This window comes from Elgaria multicarinata, chromosome 18, assembly GCF_023053635.1.
Source record: "Elgaria multicarinata webbii isolate HBS135686 ecotype San Diego chromosome 18, rElgMul1.1.pri, whole genome shotgun sequence".
Taxonomy (NCBI): domain Eukaryota; kingdom Metazoa; phylum Chordata; class Lepidosauria; order Squamata; family Anguidae; genus Elgaria; species Elgaria multicarinata.
In genome coordinates, this window is record NC_086188.1 from 18,156,933 (window position 1) to 18,182,334 (window position 25,402).

At 47.2% G+C, this 25,402-nt stretch overlaps 1 protein-coding gene across 1 annotated transcript in view; it reads right to left on the reverse strand.

Annotated features, from left to right (window-relative positions):
* Window positions 1-25,402, reverse strand: part of CABP7 (calcium binding protein 7) — an 81,148-nt gene that overhangs the window by 16,106 nt on the left and 39,640 nt on the right. Inside the window, exon 2 of the mRNA XM_063144217.1 lies at window positions 3,443-3,586. Within this exon, the coding sequence (XP_063000287.1) occupies window positions 3,443-3,586 (144 nt within the window). The remainder of the gene's footprint in view (window positions 1-3,442; window positions 3,587-25,402) is intronic.

Genomic DNA, 25,402 nt, shown 5'->3' on the forward strand with positions numbered 1-25,402 from the left:
GTCTAGCTACAGCCTGTGTGTGGTGTACGACTATCTAATAGCGCAGGGGTGGAAACCTGTTTCAGCGGAAGAGGCTGAATTCATTTTCAGAGAAGTTCTGGAGGCCTGCATTCCAGTGGTGGGAAGAGTCAAAGGAAAAGGGCAAAAGCCAAAGGCAAAAGTGGGTGGAGCCACAATTCCAAAAATACAAGCATATTGTAGCTTAAAGCTCTTACTGTTAGTAACTAAGCCTTCAGAGAGGTAGTTCAACCTTTCAAAATGGGGTGAAAACTTCATAAAATCCAGGAAACACTAAACAATGTATGGTTATGGGGAAGGGGCGGAGCCAGGACAGGGGGCGTGGTCATCTGAAGAATAACAGAGGGCTGGATTGGGGTGCCAGGATTTGACCTCTAGGCCTGACGTTCCGTACTTTGTAATAGCTAATTGCTAACACGCAATGATACTTAGTTAATGTCTGACAATATTTAATAAATTGTGATAAATTGCATTTGGTATTTTTGGCAGCTGAAAGCAGATGAGGCTTGATGCCCTGAGAACCTCTGTACTGAAGGTGTGGTATATCAATCCCTTAAATAAATCAGTGAATTAAAAATCGAAATTGAACTGAAATTAAAAAAAATAAATTTTAATCAAGCATTCAATAAATATTTGATGCCTGCCAGCATACTCAAGACATGCTAACAAATCTAAGGCTGTAGTCTTGTAAACTAGGAAATATGTCCTATTAAACTCAGTGGGATTTACTTCCAATTATGAGAATTTCATTTCAGATCACAAATCACTCAGAAATGCCCCCCTTTGCAACCCCAAATGTGAATAGCAGTGTGCATTCCATGAAAATGTTCACAAATCCCCAAACGTGCGTTATCATTCGCAAAAACGCACAATGGAAAAAAATGCGCAACTTTTCTCATTCGAACGAACCGAAAAGCAGATGGTGAATGAGAATGGGAGTGAAGCGAACTGGGCTTTCAAGTGAAGTTTAGAGAATCTCAACAGATTGCAGTATCATCCCATGGTTTTCCCCTACGCCTACTTTCATGTTTCCTGCAGAATGTCAGCATCAAAATAGGAATTTTCACGATCTTTCAAAATAGCAGGAAATATTTATCTTCATCCATTTCAAAAAAAAACTGAAGTGTGCAGCAAGTTGTATAGTAGTAAATTTTGGTGTGCAGCAGTTCATCAAACTGGGCTCTATAGCCATGCTCCCAAGGAGATCCTATTGCCACATGCCCAAGGATATTTCTATATCTATTTGCTGCTTTTCTCTTATTTATACTCAAAGGAGCTTAACGCACTACTTAAAAAGCTCCTTCCATAAGCACCAACATCCAAAAACAAACTTACAAACAAGCCACTAATAAAATTTCACATTAAGTTTATGGGGCATGACTGGAAGCCTATGCATAGTAACTTTGGAGTAAGCTTCATTGAACTCATTGGTGCTTACTTCTGACTGCAGGGGCCAAGTCAATAAAACACATTTAGCTTTAACCAAATATCTTCAGCCAGCTGAAATGCAACGATATTGGATCTGGTTTTGGAAGAATGGCGAGGAGTCAGGCATGAACTCGCACAGTTTAGTAGTATATGTATACTTATTTGGTATTATGACATTGTCTGACTGGTTCTGAATGAAACCCGGAGTGGATTCACTGCCACACTGACCCTGGAGCCACCAGTGTCCACCGGCATCTGTGCCAAAGACCCAGCTCCATCTGGCCTACCCTACCATTCCCACTGAGTGGAACCAGCTTTTCCACCCCTATAAGGCCATTCTACACCAGCCCGAAAATGCGGGCTAGTCACAGCTGAGTCCCTGTGCGACATCCTCCTGGGAGTCCTTGTGTGCACAGGGACTCTCAAGAGGAAGGAGGGATGAGAACGGTTTTCCCAGAGATAAGTAGTCCCTGGGAAAACCCAATTCTTCCTGCGTTCTCGGGATCATCCGGAGACCGCGGGAGGTGTGGCCACCCATCCCTGCTTCTTCCCTCCTCCCCGTGAGTAGCAGGAATCAGTAGAAGGAAGGAACTAGGCTGGGAAGAATCAGGGGGTGGGGGTCAGGGCTTTTTTTAAAACAACAACAACTCACATTTCATTGGCATGCAAGTGCACTCAGCTCCTTTTTTTAAAAAAATGGCGGGCGTGACACTCTCCTTCCTCCCAGGATGTCCTGCCCACATTTAGACTAAGGGGAGGATCTCGCAATCAGGATATCGTGAGACCCTCCCTCTACACCGGGCTGGTGTAGAAATGGCCTAAGTTGGTCTTCACTAAGGAGAGGAGCAAAGTGAACACACACACACCCCGCTGCCCCTCTCCGGCAAATTCACGAGCTGTGTTATATGGTGCTGTCAAGAGCTTTTTTACAGCTCAGGGATGAAACTCTTTCTCAAAGACAAATATTCCCTTTAGTCGGCAACATCAAATCTGTCATAGCTTTGGCAACGGTCGTATTTAGAGGCGCATCCGCTGGGAGCCTGGTTGCGAGAGGAGCCAAGCGGGCAGGTAAACCCGGCCGGGAGAGAAAGAGGTAAACCTCCCAGAAAGCTTCGGCTATGGGGCAGTATATCAATTTAATAAATAAATAAGGGGAAAGGATGGGACGTGAGAAAAGGAGAACCAAGATCCACTCCACCCAAAATATGGCACCTGCCTTCCCCACCTTGGGGGGGGGGGAATTCAATATAAGAAACTTCACTGGGGAGGAGTATAACATCCCCTCCCCAGCACCTTTCCAAATTGTGCTCACCTTTCCATACAAAACAAGAAGAGGTCCATGTGAATAGAAAACTACCATGTCAACAGAACGGCTCTGGGTCATGGGTTCCATTGTCGTACTGCTCTAACAGTCAGGAAGTTTTTCCTGATGTCCAGCTGGAAAACGGGCTTCCTGTCACTTGAGCCCATGATTCCGTGTCCTGCACTCTGGGATGATGGAGAAGAGATCCTGGACCACCTCTGTGTGACAACCTTTCAAGTCCTTGAAGGGTGCTATCGTGTCTCCCCTCAGTCTTCTCCAGGCTACACATGCCCAGTTCTTTCAGTCTCTCCCCAGAAGGCTTTGTTTCCGGACCCCTGATCCTAGCCATCTTCTGTGTGACAACCTTTCAAGGACTTGAAGAGTGCTATCATGTCTCCCCTGAAGCAAAACATGTGCAGTGCCAGATATTTTCATGCAGTTGTTGGCATTTGAGGTTGAATGAGAAGCAGCTAGACCATTTCTTAAAAGGATATAAGATAGAAGATTGGAGTTTATCCTAACACATAGCTGGATGTATTTCTTCCCACCGGCAAAAAATGTGTTCAGCTATGTGTTAGGATAAACTCCAGTCCAGGACAAAAGAGGGAACTGGGGGGGGGTGTCATTCAAAAGTGATGTGCAACAGAAGAAAGAGGAGAGTCTAAAACCTTCCCTCCCTCAAAAAAGCCTTACCATCCATGTCCAATCTCTGGATGATAACTTCCAACTCTACCTCGTTGGGCATATACCCAAGGGACCTCATTGCCGTGCCTAGTTCCTGTTTGGAGATGAAGCCGTTGCCATCCCGGTCAAAGACTTTGAATGCCTCACGGATCTCTGCAGAGAGAAAGAGAAAAGGGAGTTATTTAGCCAAGAATTATGCCCCAGTAGGGGGCCACCATGAAAGAAGCCCTGCTGTTCTTCCTTCTTGCTGTTGCTACCTGCTCACCTGTCCTCTCTGAGCAAGGAGGAGGAACCCTAACTTCTAGTTTCCAACTTGTTGTCTCCCTCTTGAAGGTGCTATGGATTGGGGTCTGAGGGAGAGACAAGTGAATGGGCAGTGGCAACCATGCTGAGCAGGAGGTGAGTCAGTGTACTGAGGGACGGAGGCCCCCTGAGATCATCTTGCCCAAGGGTCCTCCAAAACCTGGAACCAGAACTGTTATAAGTACACGTGCTTTGAACATTCTGCAGCATTGCACTGATGCATTATTCCATAACTGACCCACAGTTCTACTATCTTTTATACAAAACAGCATGCAAGTTATTTTCAGGATCAGGGCCCAGTGTTCCAACACGACATTAGAACCCAAGCGAATATGGTTTCATCCAAACCTTCTTTCATCATATTTTGGTCCGAACTAGGGAGATTCAGGTTGTATTTAATCCATTCTGCATGAGTTCCCTAGACTGCGTGGAGTTTTGAGTTTTGATGTTCGCAAACTCACAAATTTGGATATCCCCCCCCCCCCAGCTCAGAAAAGCACCTAAATGAATTCGCAACAAGTTACAGAAGTATTTACATAACAATTTACAGAATTTATATTTATGAATCATGTATTGTTCTTCATCTAACTTGCAGTTCTGTCTATGGATTTATTTATGTAAATTTCGGGTTTTTCTTTTTCTAAAGCTGCACGGCCACGGAATTTGCCTGATGAACAGATGTCTTGTTACAAAATCCACAGACCAGATTACAAGAGATCTGTGGTCCCTTCATTCCATTTCGGATTTCTCCGACACCCGTAGTCTGAGCCCCCGTGCTTGAAGCAGGTGTCACGTTTTGGATTGCCTCGCTCGCTCACTAACGAAGTGTGTGGGTCAATTTCCCCGTTCTATGCCTCTTGCCAGAACTGTCCGGCTGGATCAGACCGAGATCCAGTCTTCTGTTTCGAACAGCAGCTGCCAGCCAGATGTCTCTGGAGGCTGATGAGTTGGGCATGAAAATAATGACCAACCCCTATTGTCCTCCGCAGCACCTCGTAAACCTCCGTTAAAATTTATGGGCAGTAAAACGTGTTGCTCTCAATTCCAGTCCAGGAAATTGGCAATGCGACCTACCTACATGTCAGGAAGCAATTCCACCCCTCTCCGTTTCACTGGGGTTTAATTATACCAAGCCCTGCAGGCATGGTGACAAAGTATTATTTATGGTTTGATTTACACCCTGGCTAATTCTGTAAGCTGGCCTTCCCTGGCCTGGTGTCCTCCAGAAATTTTGGACTTCAACTCCCATCAGGCCCAGCCAGCAGGGCCAATGCTCAGGAATGCTGGGAGTTGTAGTTCAAACCATCTTTTGCTCAGCCAGAGCCGATGTCAAAGGTAGGCGTGGTCTGGCACCTGCCGAGGGCCCACACACCATCTGGGGACCACTGACAAGAACCCCTGGACTTGTTCCTCTTCACCTGTCTTGTTCACCTGCTGCTCACTTTGGTCCAGATAATGTTGGTGGATTCAGATGTGCCACTTGCTCATTCCTAGGTGTCGGAGGAGAGAGGGTCTTTCAGAGTCTGGTATATAACTGGTTGTGTCCTCACTTAATCATCTCATTAGCAACCTTGTCACAAAGAGGATGCCTGATCAAATTCTTATTTCTGGTATTGGCAGCGCCATTGGCAACATAGTTTGGACCCCATGGACAATGGTTCTTCTGTGCCAGGGCAGATCCCATCTGATTCGTTCCACAGACCATAGAATCATAGAATAGCAGAGTTGGAAGGGGCCTACAAGGCCATCGAGTCCAACCCCCTGCTCAATGCAGGAATCCACCCTAAAGCATCCCTGACAGATGGTTGTCCAGCTGCCTCTTGAAGGCCTCTAGTGTGAGAGAGCCCACAACCTCCCTAGGTAACTGATTCCACCGTCGCACTGCTCTAACAGTCAGGAAGTTTTTCCTGATGTCCAGCCGGAATCTGGCTTCCTTTAACTTGAGCCCGTTATTCCGTGTCCTGCACTCTGGGAGGATCGAGAAGAGATCCTGGCCCTCCTCTGTGTGACAACCTTTTAAGTATTTGAAGAATGCCATCATGTCTGCCCTCAATCGTCTCTTCTCCAGGCTAAACAGGCCCAGTTCTTTCAGTCTCTCTTTGTAGGGCTTTGTTTCCAGACCCCTGATCATCTTGGTTGCCCTCCTCTGAGCATGCTCCAGCTTCTTAAATTGTGGAGCCCAGAACTGGACGCAAAGAGCTTTTTGGGTGTAAGGACAGGAGGAGCTGTGCCCCAAGAATCTCCCCTCCTGTGTGTGCCATGGTTTGTCTAGGCTTCTTAGAATTCGGAGCACATGGGCAGCAATGTTCTGGCATGGCCATTGCACACAGTCCCACTATAACTCCTCTCAATTACTGTTCCCATAAACATAAATGTCGATAAGAAAAATTGTACCTGGCTCCCAGAGGGAGAGAGATTTTTTTTTAAAAAAAATATATATAATAATATCCAGCCATCACCACAAGGTCCTTGAGTTAACTTTTACAATCCCGGATCACAGCCGGCCACGGTGGATGTCAGAGATCCTTTTACAGGACTTAAAGGTTGGTTGAATGTTCACAGAATAGCAGATGCCTGCATGTGACATCCTCCCCGATGCAAATCTGTACGTCTTTGCTAGTTGACGTGGGAAGATATTTGCCAAGTTGAGGCTCTGAACACAATGGTTGATTGCTGTCAGGTTGTGAGACTTCATATCTGATGTCTGCCGAAACAACCGAGAGATCAGGGAGCAGACAACTCCCCTGATAAAATAGCTTTACTGGCTTCTGGTCTGTTTCCGGGCACAGTTCAAAGTGCTTTCATCACTTATAAAGCCCTCTACGGCTTGGGCCCAGTTTATCTGAAAGACCATATTCTCCCATATGAGCCTGCCCGTGCTCTGAGATCTTCTGGGAAGGCCTTTCTTTCAGCCCTACCAACATTCAGAATGTATACAGAATGCTGGTTGTCATAACCAGTCAAAGCAAACTCATGCATATCTATATCTATCTCCCAATATATTATTCAAACGCAATTATACAAATCAGCTGAATTTGCAGGATTTATACAGAGCTAAAGAGTTGGGCTTTTCTTGGCCTGGAAACGTGTTAGAATTTTGATACACACCAGCACAGCACGTGCTAAGAACAGAACCAGGAGCTAAGAACAGCTTTTCCCAACACAATGCTCACCAAATGTGGTGGACTACAACTACAACTCCCATCACCCCCAGCCAGCAAATAGATAATGTCTGTGAAAGCAGTAATGAATGTGAAGTGCTTTGAATACCTGGAAAGTGCTGTACATATGTATTATTATTATTATTATTATTATTATTATTATTATTATTATTATTATCTCTCTTTTCTCGCTCATGATGGTTTTTCTAGGTAGACATGATGGGCTTTGCGAAGTCATGTTGAATGAATGAATGAATGAATTTACTGATTCAGGAATTTCCTGACTATTGAACATGTTTTAAGTAGGGCTGTGCTCCGCTTCGCTTCGGATCGGAGAAGCAGAAGTGGATCGGTGTGCTTCGCCTCCCCTTAAGGTGGAGGTGAAGAGGATCGGGGGGCAGCGGAGCGGAGCGGAGTGGATCGAGATGAAGGCGGATCCTTCACCTTGATCCGAAGCTCTGAAAAAAAGGTAAGAGGGCCTTACCTGGCGCTGCCGCCGCCCGTGCGGCGATGGCGGCAGAGCCAGGTAAGGGGGCAGGGGGGGAGGGGGTCTTACCTGGTTCATTACGGCCTGTCGCCAGCTTCACTAGAGCCTGCGCCTCAACCCGGAAGTGTAGGCCCCAAGTGGGGCTTACACTTCCGGGTTGAGCCACGGGCTTTAGTGAAGCTGGCGACAGACCAGGTAAGTGGTGTGCGCAAGGGGGGGGTTACCTGGCCCTGCTGCCGCTGCTCGTACAGTGATGGTGGTGGAGCCAGGTAAGGGGGCAGGGGGGCAGGAGGATGGGGGGGCAGAGGCCTGGTCTTCCTGTTTGAGTCCTTGGGCTCAGTTAAAGCAGCCGCTGGACCGTGGATGGATGCAGGTAAGGGGGAAGGAGGGAGGGGGCTTACCTGGTAGCAGCACCGCTGCTGCGGAGCTCTAGGCGGAGCGGAGTGGAGTGGAGCGGACCCGATCTGGAAGTTGCAGATCGGGATCCGAAGCAGATCAGGGGGGTCCGTGCACAGCCCTAGTTTTAAGTGTGACTGCTTTCTGGATGTTGGTGTTGATGTATTTTGGTAGGCTCAGTTTCGGAAGGTTTTCTGTGTAGTTTTTTGATGTGATGCCAGCGACTGATGTGACTACTGGAATAATTGTAAATCATCATCGTCGTCGTCATCATCATCGTCATCATCATCATCATGTTTTTAGAAGAAGGAAAACAAATCTCAGACAGCTGGCTTTATACAAGGTATGATTCGAGCAAACGGATTGTGCAACTCTACACATGTCTACTCAGAAATAAATTGCACTGAGTTCAAGGAGACTTGCTTCTAGGTAATGTCCTTAACATTGCACCATTTAGGACAGGGGAAGGGAGTCATATTTGTTCCATGGCCAGATTGCCACTCTGGAACCGCCTGTGAGCTGGACGCCTTTAGGGGCGGGGCGCTGCCCATGATGTCACACTGAGGCTCCACCCCTGATACCACTGCATTCCCAGCTGAAGTGCCATCTGGCCAGTGCTTTGGGTGGAAAACCAACTTCACTCATCCTTGCTTTCCCCAGGCGGGGAGGATGGGGCGGGGGCAAGGGGAACGCACTCAGCCAGCACTTCACCAGCTGTGTTCTATCTCCCAGACTAAACTCCCTCACAGGGTTGTTGTATGACTGAAATGGGGGAGAGGCCGAACAAGGCACACTGCCCCAAGTTCCTGCAAGGAACAAAGGCACAACAGCAGAATTAATAGTACTCAAGGGGACTATTGAAGTTTCATTGCTCAGCGGAAGTGTATTTCTATGGCGCGTACGCAAGGGAGTTACACCCCTGGGAAGGCGCTCTTGTGAGCGAACGCGGGCCTTGGTTTACATACTGTTCTTCCTTCAATTTCCTTGTTTCTTTTGTTGGAGAAAGACTTGGCTCTCCCCCTCCACCACTTCTCTCTCTCTCTCTCTCTCTCTTAATAAAACAGAACAAAGACAAATTCAGAGGGAAAAAAGAACGTATAAATCAGTGTAAAAATTGGCCATTTGAACTAAATAGGACCATTAAACATGAAACAGAAAGTACCGCAATGAGGAGAGGGGGGATTTTGCTCTCCTCTCAGAAATTAAATTATTCACTGGTAAGTTATCAGTGCCAATTTTTGTGTGTATGTGTGTGGAGGGGGGCTTTGGGCAAGATACCCTCAATGGACCCTTCACCACCACCTCCTCCTCCTCCTCTTCCTCCTCCTCCTCCCTTTTCTCATCCTTGCTTGATTGCCAGAGAACCAGGGAGTAAGGAGGCCATGGCGTGTCCTCCTCCTCTTCCTCCTCCACCTCAATCACCACCGTTGCCTGGGCCAGAGTGAGAGGCAGGCGAACAAGCAGGTTGCCATGGGGAAGAGGAGGAGCAATTCCATAGCCTTCTTGCCAGGGGGCCCCTGCTGGGGTGTGTGGGCCCTTGACATGTGCCCAACCATCCTACTTTTGACACTGGCCTTATAAGTTATGACTGTCCTTCAGCAAGGACTAGGTTAGAGGGAGAACATTTTCTATCCAGTACCACTTCTAGGAATTTTGGGGCCCATGGGAAGAGCAACTTCCATGGACCCCTTCAGCTCGGAAGAGGCACCGTATGCAAACTATGAAATCACACACGCTGCCTCTGACCTTCTCAGGCACTCTGTGCCAAAAGAGAAGCCGCTATTCTCCAGTCTTAGGTTCCCAGCGAAGGTCGAACTTCAACACCCTCTGGAGCCATGAGTAGCTGTGCAGCTTATCAACGACACAGGTTACATGGTCTGTATTGCAGATGGCTTTGGAAGGGGATAGCTAGGTTGAGCACATGGAAAGGAGGACAGGGCTTCTGTATCTTTAACAGTTGTATTGAAAGGGGATTTCAGCAGGTGTCATTTGTATGCATGCTGCACTTGCTGAATTCCCCTCTTCATCACAACAGTTAAAGCTGCAGGAGTATAGCTAGAGTGACCAAATGCAAAAGAGAGCTGGGCTCCTGGAGCTTTAACTGTTGTGATGAAGAGGGGAATTCACCAAGTGCTGAATTCTTCTAATGTTCTTATTGCTGGGTTTTGGGTTGGCGGCCAAGCTTTAGATCTGAAGGGAGACCTTGCCTTACCCAGCTGTAACTGCATCTAAAACAGCACTTTAGGGAACCTCCAGTCCACAGGGGTTCCCCATTGACCCTACAAGCTTCTTCTGCTCTTATCTCCATCAGTAAACAGAGATAAGAGTGTGTTTAAAGGAAGTTACACTTTAAATGCCCTGCATAGAATTAAGCAACGTTTTGGGTCAGGCAGGAGAGTTGTTCCATAGAATTGAGCAGTGCTTTGGCATGCTTGAGAGTTGTTTCACTGAAGCTTACTCCTGAGTAAACTTCCGTAGGATTGAGCTTGTATGCTTGCTGGGAAAATGTCCAAACTGGTAAAATTTCCATATGGCTCCGTCCCATACTCTTAGTTTAACCTACTGGTAGAATGCACACACACACCACTTCCCCTGAGCCAAAAATGACTCAACACCCTTGATCTAAAGTAAGCAAATGTGATAAAAGACTCACATGTACCGTATTTATTCAGATAAGCTTCTCCAAGTACAAGATGCACATGTTAAGTGTGTGTGTGTGTGTGTGTGTGTGTTGTGAGACAAACATTCTAACTTTAGTGTTTTTTGCTCCATGCAGCTTATTTCTCAGTAGACATTGATAGAGTTGTGTTGCTTATCAGGCAATGGTTAAATCCTATACATCTCGACAATGAAATTCACTCCCAGGTGTGCTTGTAGATTAATGGATGAAAATGGCTTAAAATTCTTTGGATTGATTTAAAAGGTGCTGCCAATTAATCAAAGAGCAGATTGTTTGTTAATTTCAATGCAAGTACTTACAAATCTTATGATGGTGCTGTTGTCATCACCAATGTAAATACTTCCAAATATTTGAAGAGGCGTCCCTCCGTATCCCTTACTCAGGGGGAAATAGCTTTTCAGAGCCCTACTTGGTGTGGCGCATGTATGCATCATCGAAAAACCATGGGAGCTCCTCAGTTATTATTTATTTATTTACAGTATTTCTATACCACTCAGTATCTAAAAAAGCTTCCGGAGTGGTGAACATAGGTATAAACAGTAAAAAGAAGATTGAAAAGACCAATTAAAATTGTTCAATATAAAACAAAGGACCAGAAAAGGCAAAAACAGTTGGCTAGTCAGTTGAGGAAGGCCACTAGAAGCAGAGTTGTTTTCAGGAGTTGCTGGAAGCAGCCTAGTGTTGGGGCCTGCCTGTTCTCAAGGGGCAGGGAGTTCCACAGAGAAGGGGCCACCACCCTAAAGGCTCTTCTCCTGGTGGATTCCAATCAGGCCATAGGTTCATGTGGAACCACCAGGTGTAGGGTGACCATATGAAAAGGAGGACAGGGCTCCTGTATCTTTAACATAGGGTGACCATATGAAAAGGAGGAAAGGGCTCCTGTATCTTTAACATAGGGTGACCATATGAAAAGGAGAACAGGGCTCCTGTATCTTTAACATAGGGTGGCCATGTGAAAAGGAGGACAGGGGTCCTGCATCTTTAACATAGGGTGACCATATGAAAAGGAGGACAGGGCTCCTGTATCTTTAACAGTTGCATAGAAAAGGGAATTTCAGCAGGTGTCATTTGTATATATGGAGAACCTGGTGAAATCCCCTCTTCATCACCACAGTTAAAGCTGCAGGAGCTATACTAGAGTGACCAGATTTAAAAGAGGGCAGGGCACCTGCAGCTTTAACTGTTGTGATGAAGAGGGAATTTCACTAGGTTCCCCATATATACTGTACAAATGACACCTGCTGAAATTTCCTTTTCAACACAACTGTAAAAGATACAGGAGCCCTGTCCTCCTTTTCATATGGTCACCCTAACCAGGAGCATGCCCTCCAACGACCTCCGTGATCAGGCAGGTTGTTAAGGGACCTATGGTTTTATTCGTGCACAGATTTATGTTGATTTCACCAACAGATTAATCTGCCGAAACATATGCAATTAATCTAAGATTTCTTTAAGCGCCTGTGTGCCCCAATTGACTTTAAGGTGACCGTTTTGGTTATATTTTATTGTACAATGGGTAAAGTCCCTTTCATCTTTGCTCTGTTCCCCATCCTGACTCTGACAAGCCCGTGCTAACTATGACAAAGGATTAGCAGCTGTTCTTCCCTCTATGCTGCCATCGCTCTTTTCTGTGACAAGGGGAAATTAGCTAAAAAAGGGTGATCCATTTCCAGGCTGTTCTTTCTGAAGTCAACAGCATTGTAGGGAGGTACCGGCTTTCTGTGTGTGCAGGAACCGAGATATGGGACCCGTTTTCAGCCAAGGCGAGCAAAAGGGTTTCATAAGAGCACGGTGCGATTGATGCGTCTCATTGCAGTCCCTGGTTTGAATATTAAAGAGAGCGAGCTACCTCAAAAGTCTGGGAAAGAGGGGAGTTACGAGCAATTAAGCATCACGGGTGATAAAGTACAAATATTGCCAAAGAAGCTTGATTGGTGGTTTGTTAAATTAGAGTTGTGAAATTAATAGACGAGGGGAAACTGGCGGCAGATAATACAGCTCGGCATTTAAGGACCTGCCACAGCAAGTGTTTCATGAAATCCTCACTGTAAAATTAATTTTTCACTTGCCTGGGATGGGTGAGCACACATGGGCCTAGCTGGATGGAGGGGCTCACAGACCGGAGGGGGGGATAGGTCCCAGTCAGAGAGCACATGATACATCTGACATGGTCCACAAGCGATGGCAGCCAGACACTGAGTTTTCAGGACCTTGGACAAGTCATGGGGAACCCATCCCTTGTTCAGGCTCTGCTCCGAATGATCTCTTACATATCTCTTGACCATGATGACCTCTGCTAAGCTCCATCCTTTCTGGCTGAGGAGTAGAGAGCCCTGAAGGGCAGCCTTGGGCCTTCAGTGGCCTCTCCATCTAATCCCAACTGGGATATCGCCTGCATTGTTGAGCAGGAATTGGAGGCCATAAGGCCTCCAGCAGGGATCATCTGGCTTCCTCTGGGATCTAGCTCAGAGGGATCTGTTTCTGGAACTCCTGCTTCATTGGTCTTGGGCTCTAAGGGTTCATGGCTGTTAAGTTCAGGCATGCTAGGAGGGCTTGAGACCAGCAGCTCCATCACTGGCACGGCTCACCCAACCTGGCTGGATCCTCCCTGGGTTTCAGAGACCTGGTTGCTACTTGTGGTCCAGCTCATGGCCATCAAGGAGAAAGGTTTCTATAAGCACCCTATCCCTCCCTGCTTTGCTACGTTTCTGCCTCTAGGGCAACCACCACAATCTTCATCAACACCAAGAACAACAGCAAGAAAGCCAGTGTGGTATAATGCTTAGTGTTGGACAGGGAGTTGGGAGATCCGGGTTCTAGTCCCCACTCAGCCATAAAAGTCATTGGGTGACTTTCAGCCAGTCACTCGACTCTCAGTCTAACCTACCTGGCAGGGTTGTTGTTGTGAGGATAAAATTGAGAGGAGGAGGACCCTGTAAGCCACTGTGGATTCCTTGCAAGAGGGGGAAAAGATAGGATATAAATAGAATAATGTTTGGGTGGAAATTGCAGGAAATCATCATCATCATCATCATCTAGTGTAGTGGCTAGAGTGTTGGACTGGGAATTAAGAGATCTGGGTTCTAGTCCCCACTTGGCCATGGGAACCCACTGGGTGACTTTGGGCCAGTCACAGACTCTCAGCCCAACCCACCTCACAGGGTGGTTGTTGCAAGGATAAAATGGAGAGGAGGAGGATTGTGTATACCACCTTGGGTTCCTTGGAGGAAAAAAGGTGGGATATAAATGCAATACATAATAATAATAATAATAATAATAATAATAATAATAATAATAATATTTCTTACCCGCCTCTCCCTCCAGATCGAGGCGGGAAACAACATAGAATACAAAAATATTATAAAATACATAAAACTGATGAAAACATATAAAACTAATACATTGTTAAAATAAGAGCCAAGCATCTTAAAATTTGACTTGTTAGGCCTGCTGGAAGAGACCAGTCTTTATAGCTTTTTTAAATTCAGAAAGACTGTTGAGTTGGCGAATTTCCTTTCAATATCAGAGACGGTCTGATGGTGAAACAGACTCTCTGAGAAGCTGGTGGGCTGTCCTCTGCTGAGGATATTTAAACAGAGGCTGGGTAGATGTTGGTGAGGGACGGTTTAAATAGAGGATTGAACTAGATACACCCCAAACTCCCTTCCAGCCAGTTGAATCTGGCAGCTGCAATTTCAGTGGGGCATTGAATCCATTCCGGGTTTTAGTCAGAACTAGCCAGAATTCTAAAAGAGATTTCCAAGGTATTGAACCCCCTCAAATAGGTTTGGCACTTTGGATAGCTTTTTTAGAGTTCTGAGTGGTTCCGGTTCTGATGGAAACCCAGAGCAGTTTTGCCGGTCCCATAACATCAGTGCCATTAAGCCTCCACTGTTTCTGACTCTATGATGCCACTCCGGGTGCCCTGGAGGAAAAGTAGGATTAAAAATTAGAATATGTAAAATAAAGGCACTGGACGCTGTCGAATTGCGTTCTATACTAATGAGATCGAATTTCTTTTTCCAATATAGAAAGGAATGCCCAGTGCTTGTCAGTGATCTCAGTGCTTTCGCACTCCAGGGCTGCGACGTTGTTAGGGGCAAGCAGAGGTGCGTCTTGTCTTGGAATTGGGTAGAAAACCAGCCTGCCTCCTTGGCCTTGCATCCCTTCAAGTAAAGACCGATAGCATTTTAAAGTAAAAGCTGACAGCTTTAAAAAGCAGGAGTCGGAGTGTGTGTGTGTGTCTTAGAGCCCTCCAACATCAATGTGGTGGTGAATCAACTCTAGGTTTCAGTCAGAACTCAAAAGGAGCTCTGCAAGGCGCTTCCGCCCCTTGGATAGACCTTTCAGAGTTCTGACTGGTTCCTATTGAAACCTGGAGCGGGTTCACCAACCCATGGGCATCGGAGCCACCAGCCTCTGCTGGGCCAAAGGCTCTCTGTATAAAAAGACACACGACTCCCCCAGGGGCACCTTCAGTCCCAGAATTCTGGATTCGGCTGAGGTTGCCCTTGGCCAATGTGACGGAGGCAGGTGGCAGCGAGCAGACGGTGAGATCGAGTGAGCGAGAGAGCAGCAAAGAGACGGGACAACAGTGGAATTAATGAGCCAATCGATGTGGGTGCTGGAGTGCAGCCAGGCTCTGAGACGTTGCCTTTGTCCAGATCTGGGGGGTGGGGGTGGCTAGTTGCACATCTTCAGAACACCTGGTTAGGCCTCATCTCGAGTATTGCGTCCAGTTCAGGGCTCCACAATTCAAGAAGGACGCAGACAAGCTGGAGCGTGTTCAGAGGAGGGCAACCAGGGTGATCAGGGGTCTGGAAACAAAGCCCTACGAAGAGAGACTGAAAGAACTGGGCATGTTTAGCCTGGAGAAGAGAAGATTGAGGGGAGACATGATAGCACTCTTCAAATACTTGAAAGGTTGTCACACAGAGGAGGGCCAGGATCTCTTCTCGATCATCCCAGAGTGTAGGACACAGAATAACAGGCTCAAGTTACAGGGAGCCAGATTCCAGCTGGACATCAGGAAAAACTTCCTGACTGTTAGAGCAGTATGACAATGGAACCAGTTACCTAGGGAGGTGGTGGGCTCTCCCACACTAGAGGCCTTCAAGACGCAGCTGGACAACCATCTGTCGGGGATGCTGTAGGGTGGATTCCTGCATTGAGCAGGGGGTTGGACTCGATGGCCTTGTAGGCCCGTTCCAACTCTACTATTCTATGATTCTATGATCTGTGCCTGTGCATTTCCTACGATGCTCGCACATGTGAGAGCATATCCCAGCTTTTCCCCAACCTGGCACCCTCCAGATGTCTTGGATTTCAACTCCTATCATCCCCAACCAGCATGGCCAATGGCCATGAGCCGGGCCTCTCACCCACAAGGAGGATCCAGCCAGGTTGGGTGATCCAGCGCCAGTGATAGAGGTGCTGGGCTCAAGCCCTCCTAGCCAGCCCGAACTTGACAGCTAAGGGCCCCTAGAGCCCAAGAGCTCTGAAGCAGGAGTCCCTCAACTGGGCCCAGAGGAACCCCAAAGGAAGCCAAGTCTTCCGTGCCAGAGATCTTATGCTCCCCAATTCCTGCTCACAGATGCAGGTGACATCCCAGGTGGGAGCAGAGGGAAAGGTGACTTCAGGCCCACGCCTCACCTTTTAAGGCTCTCCACTCCTCAGCCAGGAAGGATGGAGCTGAGCAGAGGCAACCAGAGTCTGGAGATACGTAAGGGATCATTTGGAGCAGTCTGAATGAGGGATCAATTCCCAGGGATCTGTCCAGGGTCCTGAAAGCTCCATTTCTGGCCACCGTTGCTGGTGGACCACAGAAAACTATATTGTGTGCCCTCTGCATGGGAACTATTTCTGGGCACTATTCAAAATGCTGGACCTTATGGAGCCTTCATTGTTTTGGGATCATTGTTTTGGAGAAGAGAGCCTCAAGAATACCTCCTGGGTTCATCTTTCGGGATGGGGTTAATGTCAGGGTGTCCATCAAAGATCTCCTGCTGGTAGAAATGTTCACTTCTCACCCATATATATATATATATATATATATATATATATATATATATATCCCACACACACAAACACACACACACACACACACACACACACACACACACACACACACACACACAGGGCCTTTTCAGACAACACGCTAAGCCATGATGGTTAAGCGTTTTGAGCTAGCCACAATGGCTTAGCATGTAGGGTGTTTTCCCTAACCATAGTGGCTCCATAACCACGGTTTAACCACCCTCACTACCCACGCACTGCAAAAGGCTTAGCGCCCTAACCACGGCTTAGCGTGTTGTCTGTCCGGCCTCCATGGTCAACTCTGTGGTTAACCGAATGCTGTCACAGAGCTGCAGTTAGTGCTGCCATTCGAGGCGTGCATCGCCTTGCATAAGCGGCAGCTATGCGGCTGCCATTTCCATAAAAGCCCTTTTCTGCAGGATAACGAACTGCCATTTTTACACATCATGGCAGTTTGCTAAGGAGCCAGGTGGCTGTGTGATGCTCCCTGGGTACTAACTGAGCCGTCCAGTGGCTTGTGCAGCGAGCAGCAGAGGTGTTTTGGATTGCACACCACCATCAGCAGCACACTGACCTTGAGTCCGCTGTGCTCCCAGGCACAAACACCCACGGCTGCATGAAGCAAAAGCTTCCTACCATCCCAGCCTGGCTGAATGCCATGAGGGATGAAAACTGGCTCCCATGCTTTTCCAAGCCCTTACAGAAGAGCAGCTACTCCGGCACCCCCACGCCATAGAATCATAGAATAGCAGAGTTGGAAGGGGCCTACAAGGCCATCGAGTCCAACCCCCTGCTCAATGCAGGAATCCACCCTAAAGCATCCCTGACAGATGGTTGTCCAGCTGCCCCTTGAATGCCTCTAGTGTGGGAGAGCCCACCACCTCCCTAGGTAACTGGTTCCATTGTCGTACTGCCCTAACAGTCAGGAAGTTTTCCCTGATGTCCAGCTGGAATCTGGCTTCCTGTCACTTGAGCCCGTTATTCCGTGTCCTGCATTCTGGGAGGATCGAGAAGAGATCCTGGCCCAGATCATCCTGGTTGCCCTCCTCTGAACACGCTCCAGCTTGACTGCATCCATCTTGAAGTGTGGAGCCCAGAACTGGACCCAATACCCTAGATGAGGCCTGACCAGGGCTAAATAGACTAGTTCAAGGGTGGAGGGTGGAGGGTGGTTAGGCAGAGTGGTTAGTGCACGTGTGGCAGGAGCATTCGGCATGGTTAGTCCTAACCAACATGCACCAGAGTTAAGCTAAATATATCTAGTCCTAGTCCAAACAGGGCCACACAGACAAAGAAATATCTACGCAACACATACACGGCAACAACGGAGAGAGCCTTTTCAGTGGTGGCCCCCCAATTTTGGAATGATCTCCCTGATGAGGCCCGTTTGGCGTCAACATTGCTATCTTTTCAGCACCAGTTCAAGACTTTTCTCTTTCCCCAGGCATTTAGCAATATGTGATGAGCTTAACTGATCCCGGATCCATTTTTATATTCAGTTGACAGCTCATAATTGATTGTAGTTGTTATTAGATGTAGGGTTTTGAGTATACTGCATGTGTTTATGGTTTAAAATTTTGCATGTCGTTTTAAATTGTTTTAATCTTACGTAAACCACCCAGAGAGCTTTGGCTATGGGGCAGTATAGAATTATTATTATTATTATTATTATTATTATTATTATTATTATTATTCACACACACACAGTTGCATGTAGACAAACACACACACACACACACACAGAGAGAGAGAGAGAGAGAGAGAGAGAGAGAGAGAGAGAGAGAGAGAGAACACCTCTGGAATGGATTGCCATTGGGTCCCTCTGGCCCCAACACCACAGCCTTTTACAAAGGCTCTGAAATCCCACTTGTTCAATCTAAACTTCGCCTAATGATGATGCTGTGTGTGTCTTTAACGATGTATTTGTAATTGTTATTTTTTAAATGAAATTGCATAAGTCTCTTTTACTGATGTAAGCCGCTTGGGAGGGCTCCTACCCTGAAAGGCAGCCTTGAAATGATTTTTATATATATCTAAATGATTATCATCATCATCATCATCATCATTAACATCACACACAGTGGAGGCTGGTGGCTCCCAGGTCAGTGGGGTCATAAAGCTCCTTTAGAGTTCTGATTGGTTCACAGCCCCACTGACTTCGGAGTCACCAGCTTCCACTGGAAGCATGCTCAGTCCTCATTGAGATGGCTTCCTCACTCCCAAGCCCTGCCCTGCTTACGGTTTTTCCTCCCTTATACTTTTTTTTTTGTGTGTGTGTACTTCTGCATAAGTCAGGGTTCATCTGAGCATGTTCCTAATTCCTGCCTGTTCCCTAGCTGCCGGCATTTTGGCTACAATCCTGTCACCCATCACCCCCTGAATTTGCCATTAGTGGGAGTCAATTGCATGATTTTTTAACCTGGCTTTTCCATCACGCACTCAAGGTGGCTTAGAAAAACACATGGCTTAAAACATTAAAATCGTTAAAAACAGGGACAGTTTAAAATGCAGTTACAACCATCAAACAAAGAAATCTACAGGGTGTAAAAACACCCTAAAATAACTATAACTATTCCATCAATGCATTTTTCCCCATGTGCAATTTTGAAACACACACATGCTGCCGAACGCGGTTTTGGAGCTGTGCGAATCACATTCAAGCTCAAAAAAATCTATGGAGTTCAACTGCAGATTGCGTTTGATCCGGAAGATGCGAATTGGATAATTCCTGATAAAAAGCGAACTGAAACTAATTTCTCATACATCCCTATGTGCGGAAAGAGATGTTGTATTAAAGGAGAACTCCCGTCCAAGCTAACATGGGCAAATTGGTTAAATTTCCAAGGAAATCACAGATTCGCCTGGAGCGAATTTGCCCATCACTAGTTCTAAGCTAGAAATCCATCCACTGTGTTCTTCCTGCAATCCTTCAATGATCCAATGGTAGGATTAAAATGCCTGATCTCCTATACAGAAGTCTGCTGGGCAGCTAGCCATGTCCATTTACAAAGCAAAGGAATTAATCACCACCTGCTGACATAAGTCCATCAAGCATCCAGATATGAATTAAGTGGGCCGTGTCCCCAAAGCTGGCTACAGAAGAGCACTGCAAGGCTTCCAGCGTCTTGACGCATAACAATGCGTGCATAATATATTTGGCAGGCAAGCAAGGCACTGAGCGATTGTGAGAAACATAAAAGTTGCCTCTGGGGATTCTGGTGGCTCTTTGTCACACCTCATGATGATTCATAGAATCATAGAATAGTAGAGTTGGAAGGGGCCTACAAGGCCATCGAGTCCAACCCCATGCTCAAAGCAGGAATCCACCCTAAAGCATCCCTGACAGATGGCTGTCCAGCTGCCTCTTGAAGGCCTCTAGTGTGAGAGAGCCCACAACCTCCCTAGGTAACTGGTTCCATTGTCATACTGCTCTAACAGTCAGGAGGTTTTTCCTGACATCCAGCCAGAATCTGGCTTCCTGTCACTTGAGCCCATTATTCTGTGCCCTGCGTTCTGGGATGATGGAGAAGAGATCCTGGCCCTCCTCTGTGTGACAACCTTTCAAGCATTTGAAGAATGCCATCATGTCTGCCCTCAATCTTCTCTTCTCCAGGCTAAACATGCCCAGTTCTTCCCGTCTCTCTTCGTAGGGCTTTGTTTCCAGACCCCTGATCATCCTGGTTGCCCTCCTCTGAACACGCTCCAGCTTGTCTGCGTCCTTCTTGAATTGTGGAGCCCAGAACTGGATGCAATACTCTAGTTGAGGCCTAACGAGGGTATTTTATTTTATTAATTTATTAAGACAATACATTTGTCTCCTGCCCTATATATCACAAGGATCTCACGACGGCATACAAAACTTTGCATTTTTTGAATTTCATTTTGTTCATTTGAGCCTAGTTTTCCATTCTATCAAGGTAATATTGAACTTTATTCCTGGTGGCTGAGGTGTTAGTTATTCCTCCCACTCTTGTGACCTCCTCAGATTTGGCAAGTATTCCCTCCACTCCTTCACCTAAGTCATTATTGTGCTTTTATATTATGGTTTTATACTATTGTTTTATTTTGAATTGTCTTGAATTTGTAAACCTCCCAGATAGCTTCAGCTATTGGGTGGTATAGAAATGCGATAAATAAATAAATAAATAAATAAATAAATAAATAAGATTGCGAGCCTCTTGTGGCGCAGAGCGGTAAAGCAGCAGTTTCTGCAGCTGAAACTCTCCCCACGGCCTGAGTTCGATCCCAGCGGAAGCTGGTTTCAGGCAGCCGGCTCGGGTCGACTCAACCTTCCATCCTCCCGAGGTCGGTAAAGTTAGCTGGCGGGAAGGTAATAACAGCCAGGGAAGGCAACAGCGAACCACCCCTCTATAAGGCCTGCCAAGAAAACGTCAGCGAAAGCTGGCGTCCCTCCAAGAGTATTTGCACAATCCACTAAGCTAGTAACCCAATTAAAAAGAGGGGGGAGTTTTGTCTGCTACTATTTATTCTTGACACATGCATGCTGTGCTCTGGGATGGTTGAGAAGAGAAGGGATCAAGGAGGTTGTGGCATCTACTCCTCCTCACCACCACCAATGTTGTCTGGGCCAGAGCGAAAGTCAGGTGGGCAAGCAGGAAGAGAAGGAGCAACTCCAGGGAGATCTTGTTAGTGGTCCCCTGGCTGGGGTGCAAGCCCTTCGCAGGTCCCAGACCATGCCTTCCCATGATGCCAGCCCAGATTTCTAGCTTGATGATAGAAATTGTAATCCAACACATCTAGAGGATGTGTGGCTGGGGAAAGCTAAATTCCATAATTTGCAAGTAAGCAGGTATTTCAAAATGCCAGAAGTCTGCAATCCTCTCTCCTTACAAGGGAACTGACCCTGCAGAAAGTCTCAGTTACACCTTTGGCCTGATCCAGAAAGGCTGTGCTGATAGACTGAGGGGCTTCTTCCTTATATCTTCCTTCCCTGACTGGGCTACGGCACGTCTCTCTTTAACTTTCATCTTAGCAGTGTTTTGGTAGCACAGAACAAGCAAAGTCACTTTGAAATGACTTTGGGCTGGATATTGATGACTGAAGTGATGTATGTTTTCTTCCTCTCAGGTCACCAGAAGCCAAGTATTGACACTGATGAGTTGGCTTTTTGTCTGGTGTTGCATCTTATGTCACCCGTGTTTCCCCTCTCCTCCCCTTCCTCCATCATCATCATCATCATCATCATCTGCTTCTATAGCACTCTCAAAATCACCATCAAGGTACTTGTTGCTCCTAACTTTACAATACTGCAAAAATTCCTCAATCCCTCTCTGGCCCTTTGGCAGAAACTCTGGTTCACATCCTCTGTTGCCTTGACTACTGAGAACATCTCTTCCCTGGGCATCCTTGTCTCATCTTGGTCCCCATCTCTTCCAGAACCCTTCTTCTCAAATTCTCTATCTATCTATCTATCTATCTATCTATCTATCTATCTATCTATCACATTTTTATACCACCCATTTTCTGAATCCCTCTGGGCAGTTCACACCAGTTGAAACCATAAAAGATCAGACAATAAAATACAGAAGATACAACACAATATAAAGGTCTAAAAGTTTAAAACTACAATATAATAATAAAAAATAACCAAAGACAAAGGAGCAGTGAAAATTTAAAATACAATGTCCGATAAAAACAAACTGAAAAACTAAAATGCCTGGGCGAAAACAAAGGTCTTCACCTGGCGTCTAAAAGCATATAATGTAGGTGCCAAGCGAACCTCCTTAGGGAGCTCATTCCACAGCCGGGGTGCCACAGCAGAGAAGGCCCTCCTCCTGATAGCCACCTGCCTCACTTCCTTTGCCAGGAGCTCCCAGAGGAGGACTGCTGAAGCTGGTCTTACGGTCTGGGCAGGTAAAATGTGGGAGCCCTAGGCCGTTTAGGGCTTTGGATGTTAAGACCAGCACTTTGAATTGGGCCCAGACCTGGACTGGCAGCCTGTGCAGCTGGAAAAGTACTGGCATCATGGGGCCTCGTTGGCTATCTCCCATCCTTCTCTTTTTGAAGTTTTTTCTAGTAGAGAAAAGTAGAGACAGGGCAGGGGGTAGGGTGACCATATGAAAAGGAGGACAGGGCTCCTGTATCTTAAACAGTTGCATAGAAAAGGGAATTTCAGCAGGTATCATTTGTATGCATGCAGTGCCTGGTGAAATTCCCTCTTCAACACAACAGTTAAAGCTGCAGGAGCTATACTAGAGTGACTAGATTTAAAAGAGGGCAGGGCTCCTGCAGCTTTTAACTGCTGTGACAAAGAGGGGATTTCTCCAGGTTCTGCATGCGTACAAATAACACCTGCTGAAATTCCTTTTCTATACAACTGTTAAAGATACAGGAGCCCTGTCCTCTTTTTCATTTAGTCACCCTAGCAGGGGGTGCACTAGTGCCTCTTGCCCAAGCACATACCAAATCTGCAGCGAGTGGAGGTCCTGTTTAGCCATGGAGTGTCTGAACTGGGCCTCTTCCCTTTTAGGGTGACCATATGGAAAGGAGGACAAGGCTCCTGCATCTTTAACAGTTGTGTAGAAAAGGGCATTTCAGCAGGTGTCATTTGCATGCATGCAGCACCTGGTGAAATTCCCTCTGCATCACAACATTTAAAGCTGCAGGAGCCCTGCCCTCTTTTGTATCTGGTCAATCTAGTATTGCACCTGTAGCTTTAACTGTGGCAATGAAAGGGGGATTTCTCCAGGTGCTGCATGCATACAAATGACACCTGCTGAAATTCTCCTTTCAACTAACCAGCGTTTGACAGCTGGTTGGCCACTGTGTGAACTGAGTGCTGGACTAGATGAAGCCCCAGGCCGTTGCTAGACCACGGGTTAGTGAGATGCGAGTCCCGTGCTCGTCCCTGTGCGTCCAGATGAAGCACAGGGGATCCCGGCCTCGGCCAGGACTCGAGCCGCCCTGGCACCGCGCTAAGAGGAACCGCTTGTAGCGTGGTTCTTCCTGCGGTCCCGGCCTCAAGTCGGGCTGAGGCTGGAACCGCGGGCGTGTGGACCGTTCCACCGCTTTTTCTGGCTACTGTAGTTATGCACGAATAGCTGGGAAAAGCGGCGGACAGCCTGCAGCGCTCCCTCTCCCTCCCACGATTCCCCCCCATGACCTCCCCTGGCCTCCGATCCCTCCCTGTACCCACGTGCATGTCTCGCCAGCCCCCCTTGTCCCTACCTGCTGTGTCCTCTGCTGCCGCCGCCGATGTCCCCAGCCGCCTTGTCCCGCTGCCGCTGCTGCCGCCACTGTCCCCAGCCGGCTTTTCCTGTTGTCACCATGTCCAGCAGGACATGGCGACAACAGGAAAAGCCGGCTGGGAACAGTGGCGGCAGCGGCGGCAGCGGGACAGGGCGGCTGGGGACATTGATGGCAGCAGGACACAGCAGGTGGGGATGGGGGGGGATCGGAGGCCATGGGAAGTCGTGGGGGGGGAAATCGGGGGCAGGGGTCCCTATTTTTTTTAAAAAAACCCTTACCTTGGCCGTTGGTGCGCTCCTGCGCATGCGGCCACTTTAAGGCAGGAGGGAAATGGCGGACGCGACGGGGCTTCCCTCGGCCCTGTCGCGTCTGACGTGTGGATGAGGCCTACAGGCCGCACTACTTCTAGTGCGGCTTGGGCCCTCCTCCCACACGGATTCTAAGGTAGGTCTAGCAAGGCCCCCAGTCTGATCCAGCATCAGGGCTCTCCTTATGTCCCAGTGTTCTTATCTATTTGTGCCTGGGGTACGCAATTTCTGCACTGATGTACTGATATTCTTATCATGTCTCAGCTTCTCTTGATGCAATGGAGATTTCCAATTATAATGGTTCATAGTATTTTATTTTATTTTAATTGTTATACTGCCGGCCATTCATTCGACATGTTGAGTGAGCCAGGTCTTGAGGGAAAGTGGAGTATAAGTAAACAAATGATTAAATGAAAACTGGTTGAGGGCAAAATTGTGGATGACCAGTAACATTTAGGGGAGCATCATCCCACCCTACCATTTCTCTTTCTCCCCTTCATATTTCTGCCCCCTTCTTCAGCTGTACAGTGGAGAAGCCTCCATCCGGGACTCCGACTCCCATTTCCCACCGACTGCTCCGTCTGGCCCTCAGATGGCGTCGTGTAATTTGGAGCTAATTTAGCCATTGTTCTTTCCCTCAACAAGCCTCCAGAGACACATTCCAATAACTCTTCGCGAAAACTCTGCTGCATCAGGCCGTTCTCAGAAGAGTCCAAATTTTGTTCCTTTCTTCCACTTCCACTCAGCGCAGCCAGAGACAAATAAACATCCAGTCAACGTGTAAAAGAACCCGGACGATATGGAGGGAGAGGTTAGTGGTGAGGTAGCCAACTCTGTAGATCGGGGGTGCAGAACTTCAGCCTGGGGAGAAGGGGCAAATCGGGCCCTCCATGACCACACCCTTTCCCCTTGACTCCACCCTCTTTCTCCTAACCAATGATCCTGCCATGCATTTAGCTTTCCCCCATTCCAAAGAGTCAAAGTGTTTAGTTACCAGCAGATTTCATTACTAGCAGTAACAGCTTGAAGCTACAATAGGCTGGCATTTGGAAATGCCCGATAGTTGACTCCTTTGGGGCAGAAGTCATCAGACGGATAACTTTTGGATTGGAAAGCTTTTTAATATTTTCCGATGTGTAGAAATGTAATAAATAAATAAATCAAACTGGTCAGCAATGGCCCAGTAGTTGTGAACAGGGATGTTGGAAGAATCCGTTTTGGGGATGGAGGTCAATAAGGTTTTGCCAGCTTGCCCCCCGGGGCCCAGGGTGATAGTTCACAGATGTCTGAGCTGGCTCAATTTGGGTGGCGAAGTGGGCAAGTGTGCAGTTTCCTGCCAATTTGTGGCTGGTAACATTTACAGAAATTAATTTATCTATTTATTTATTT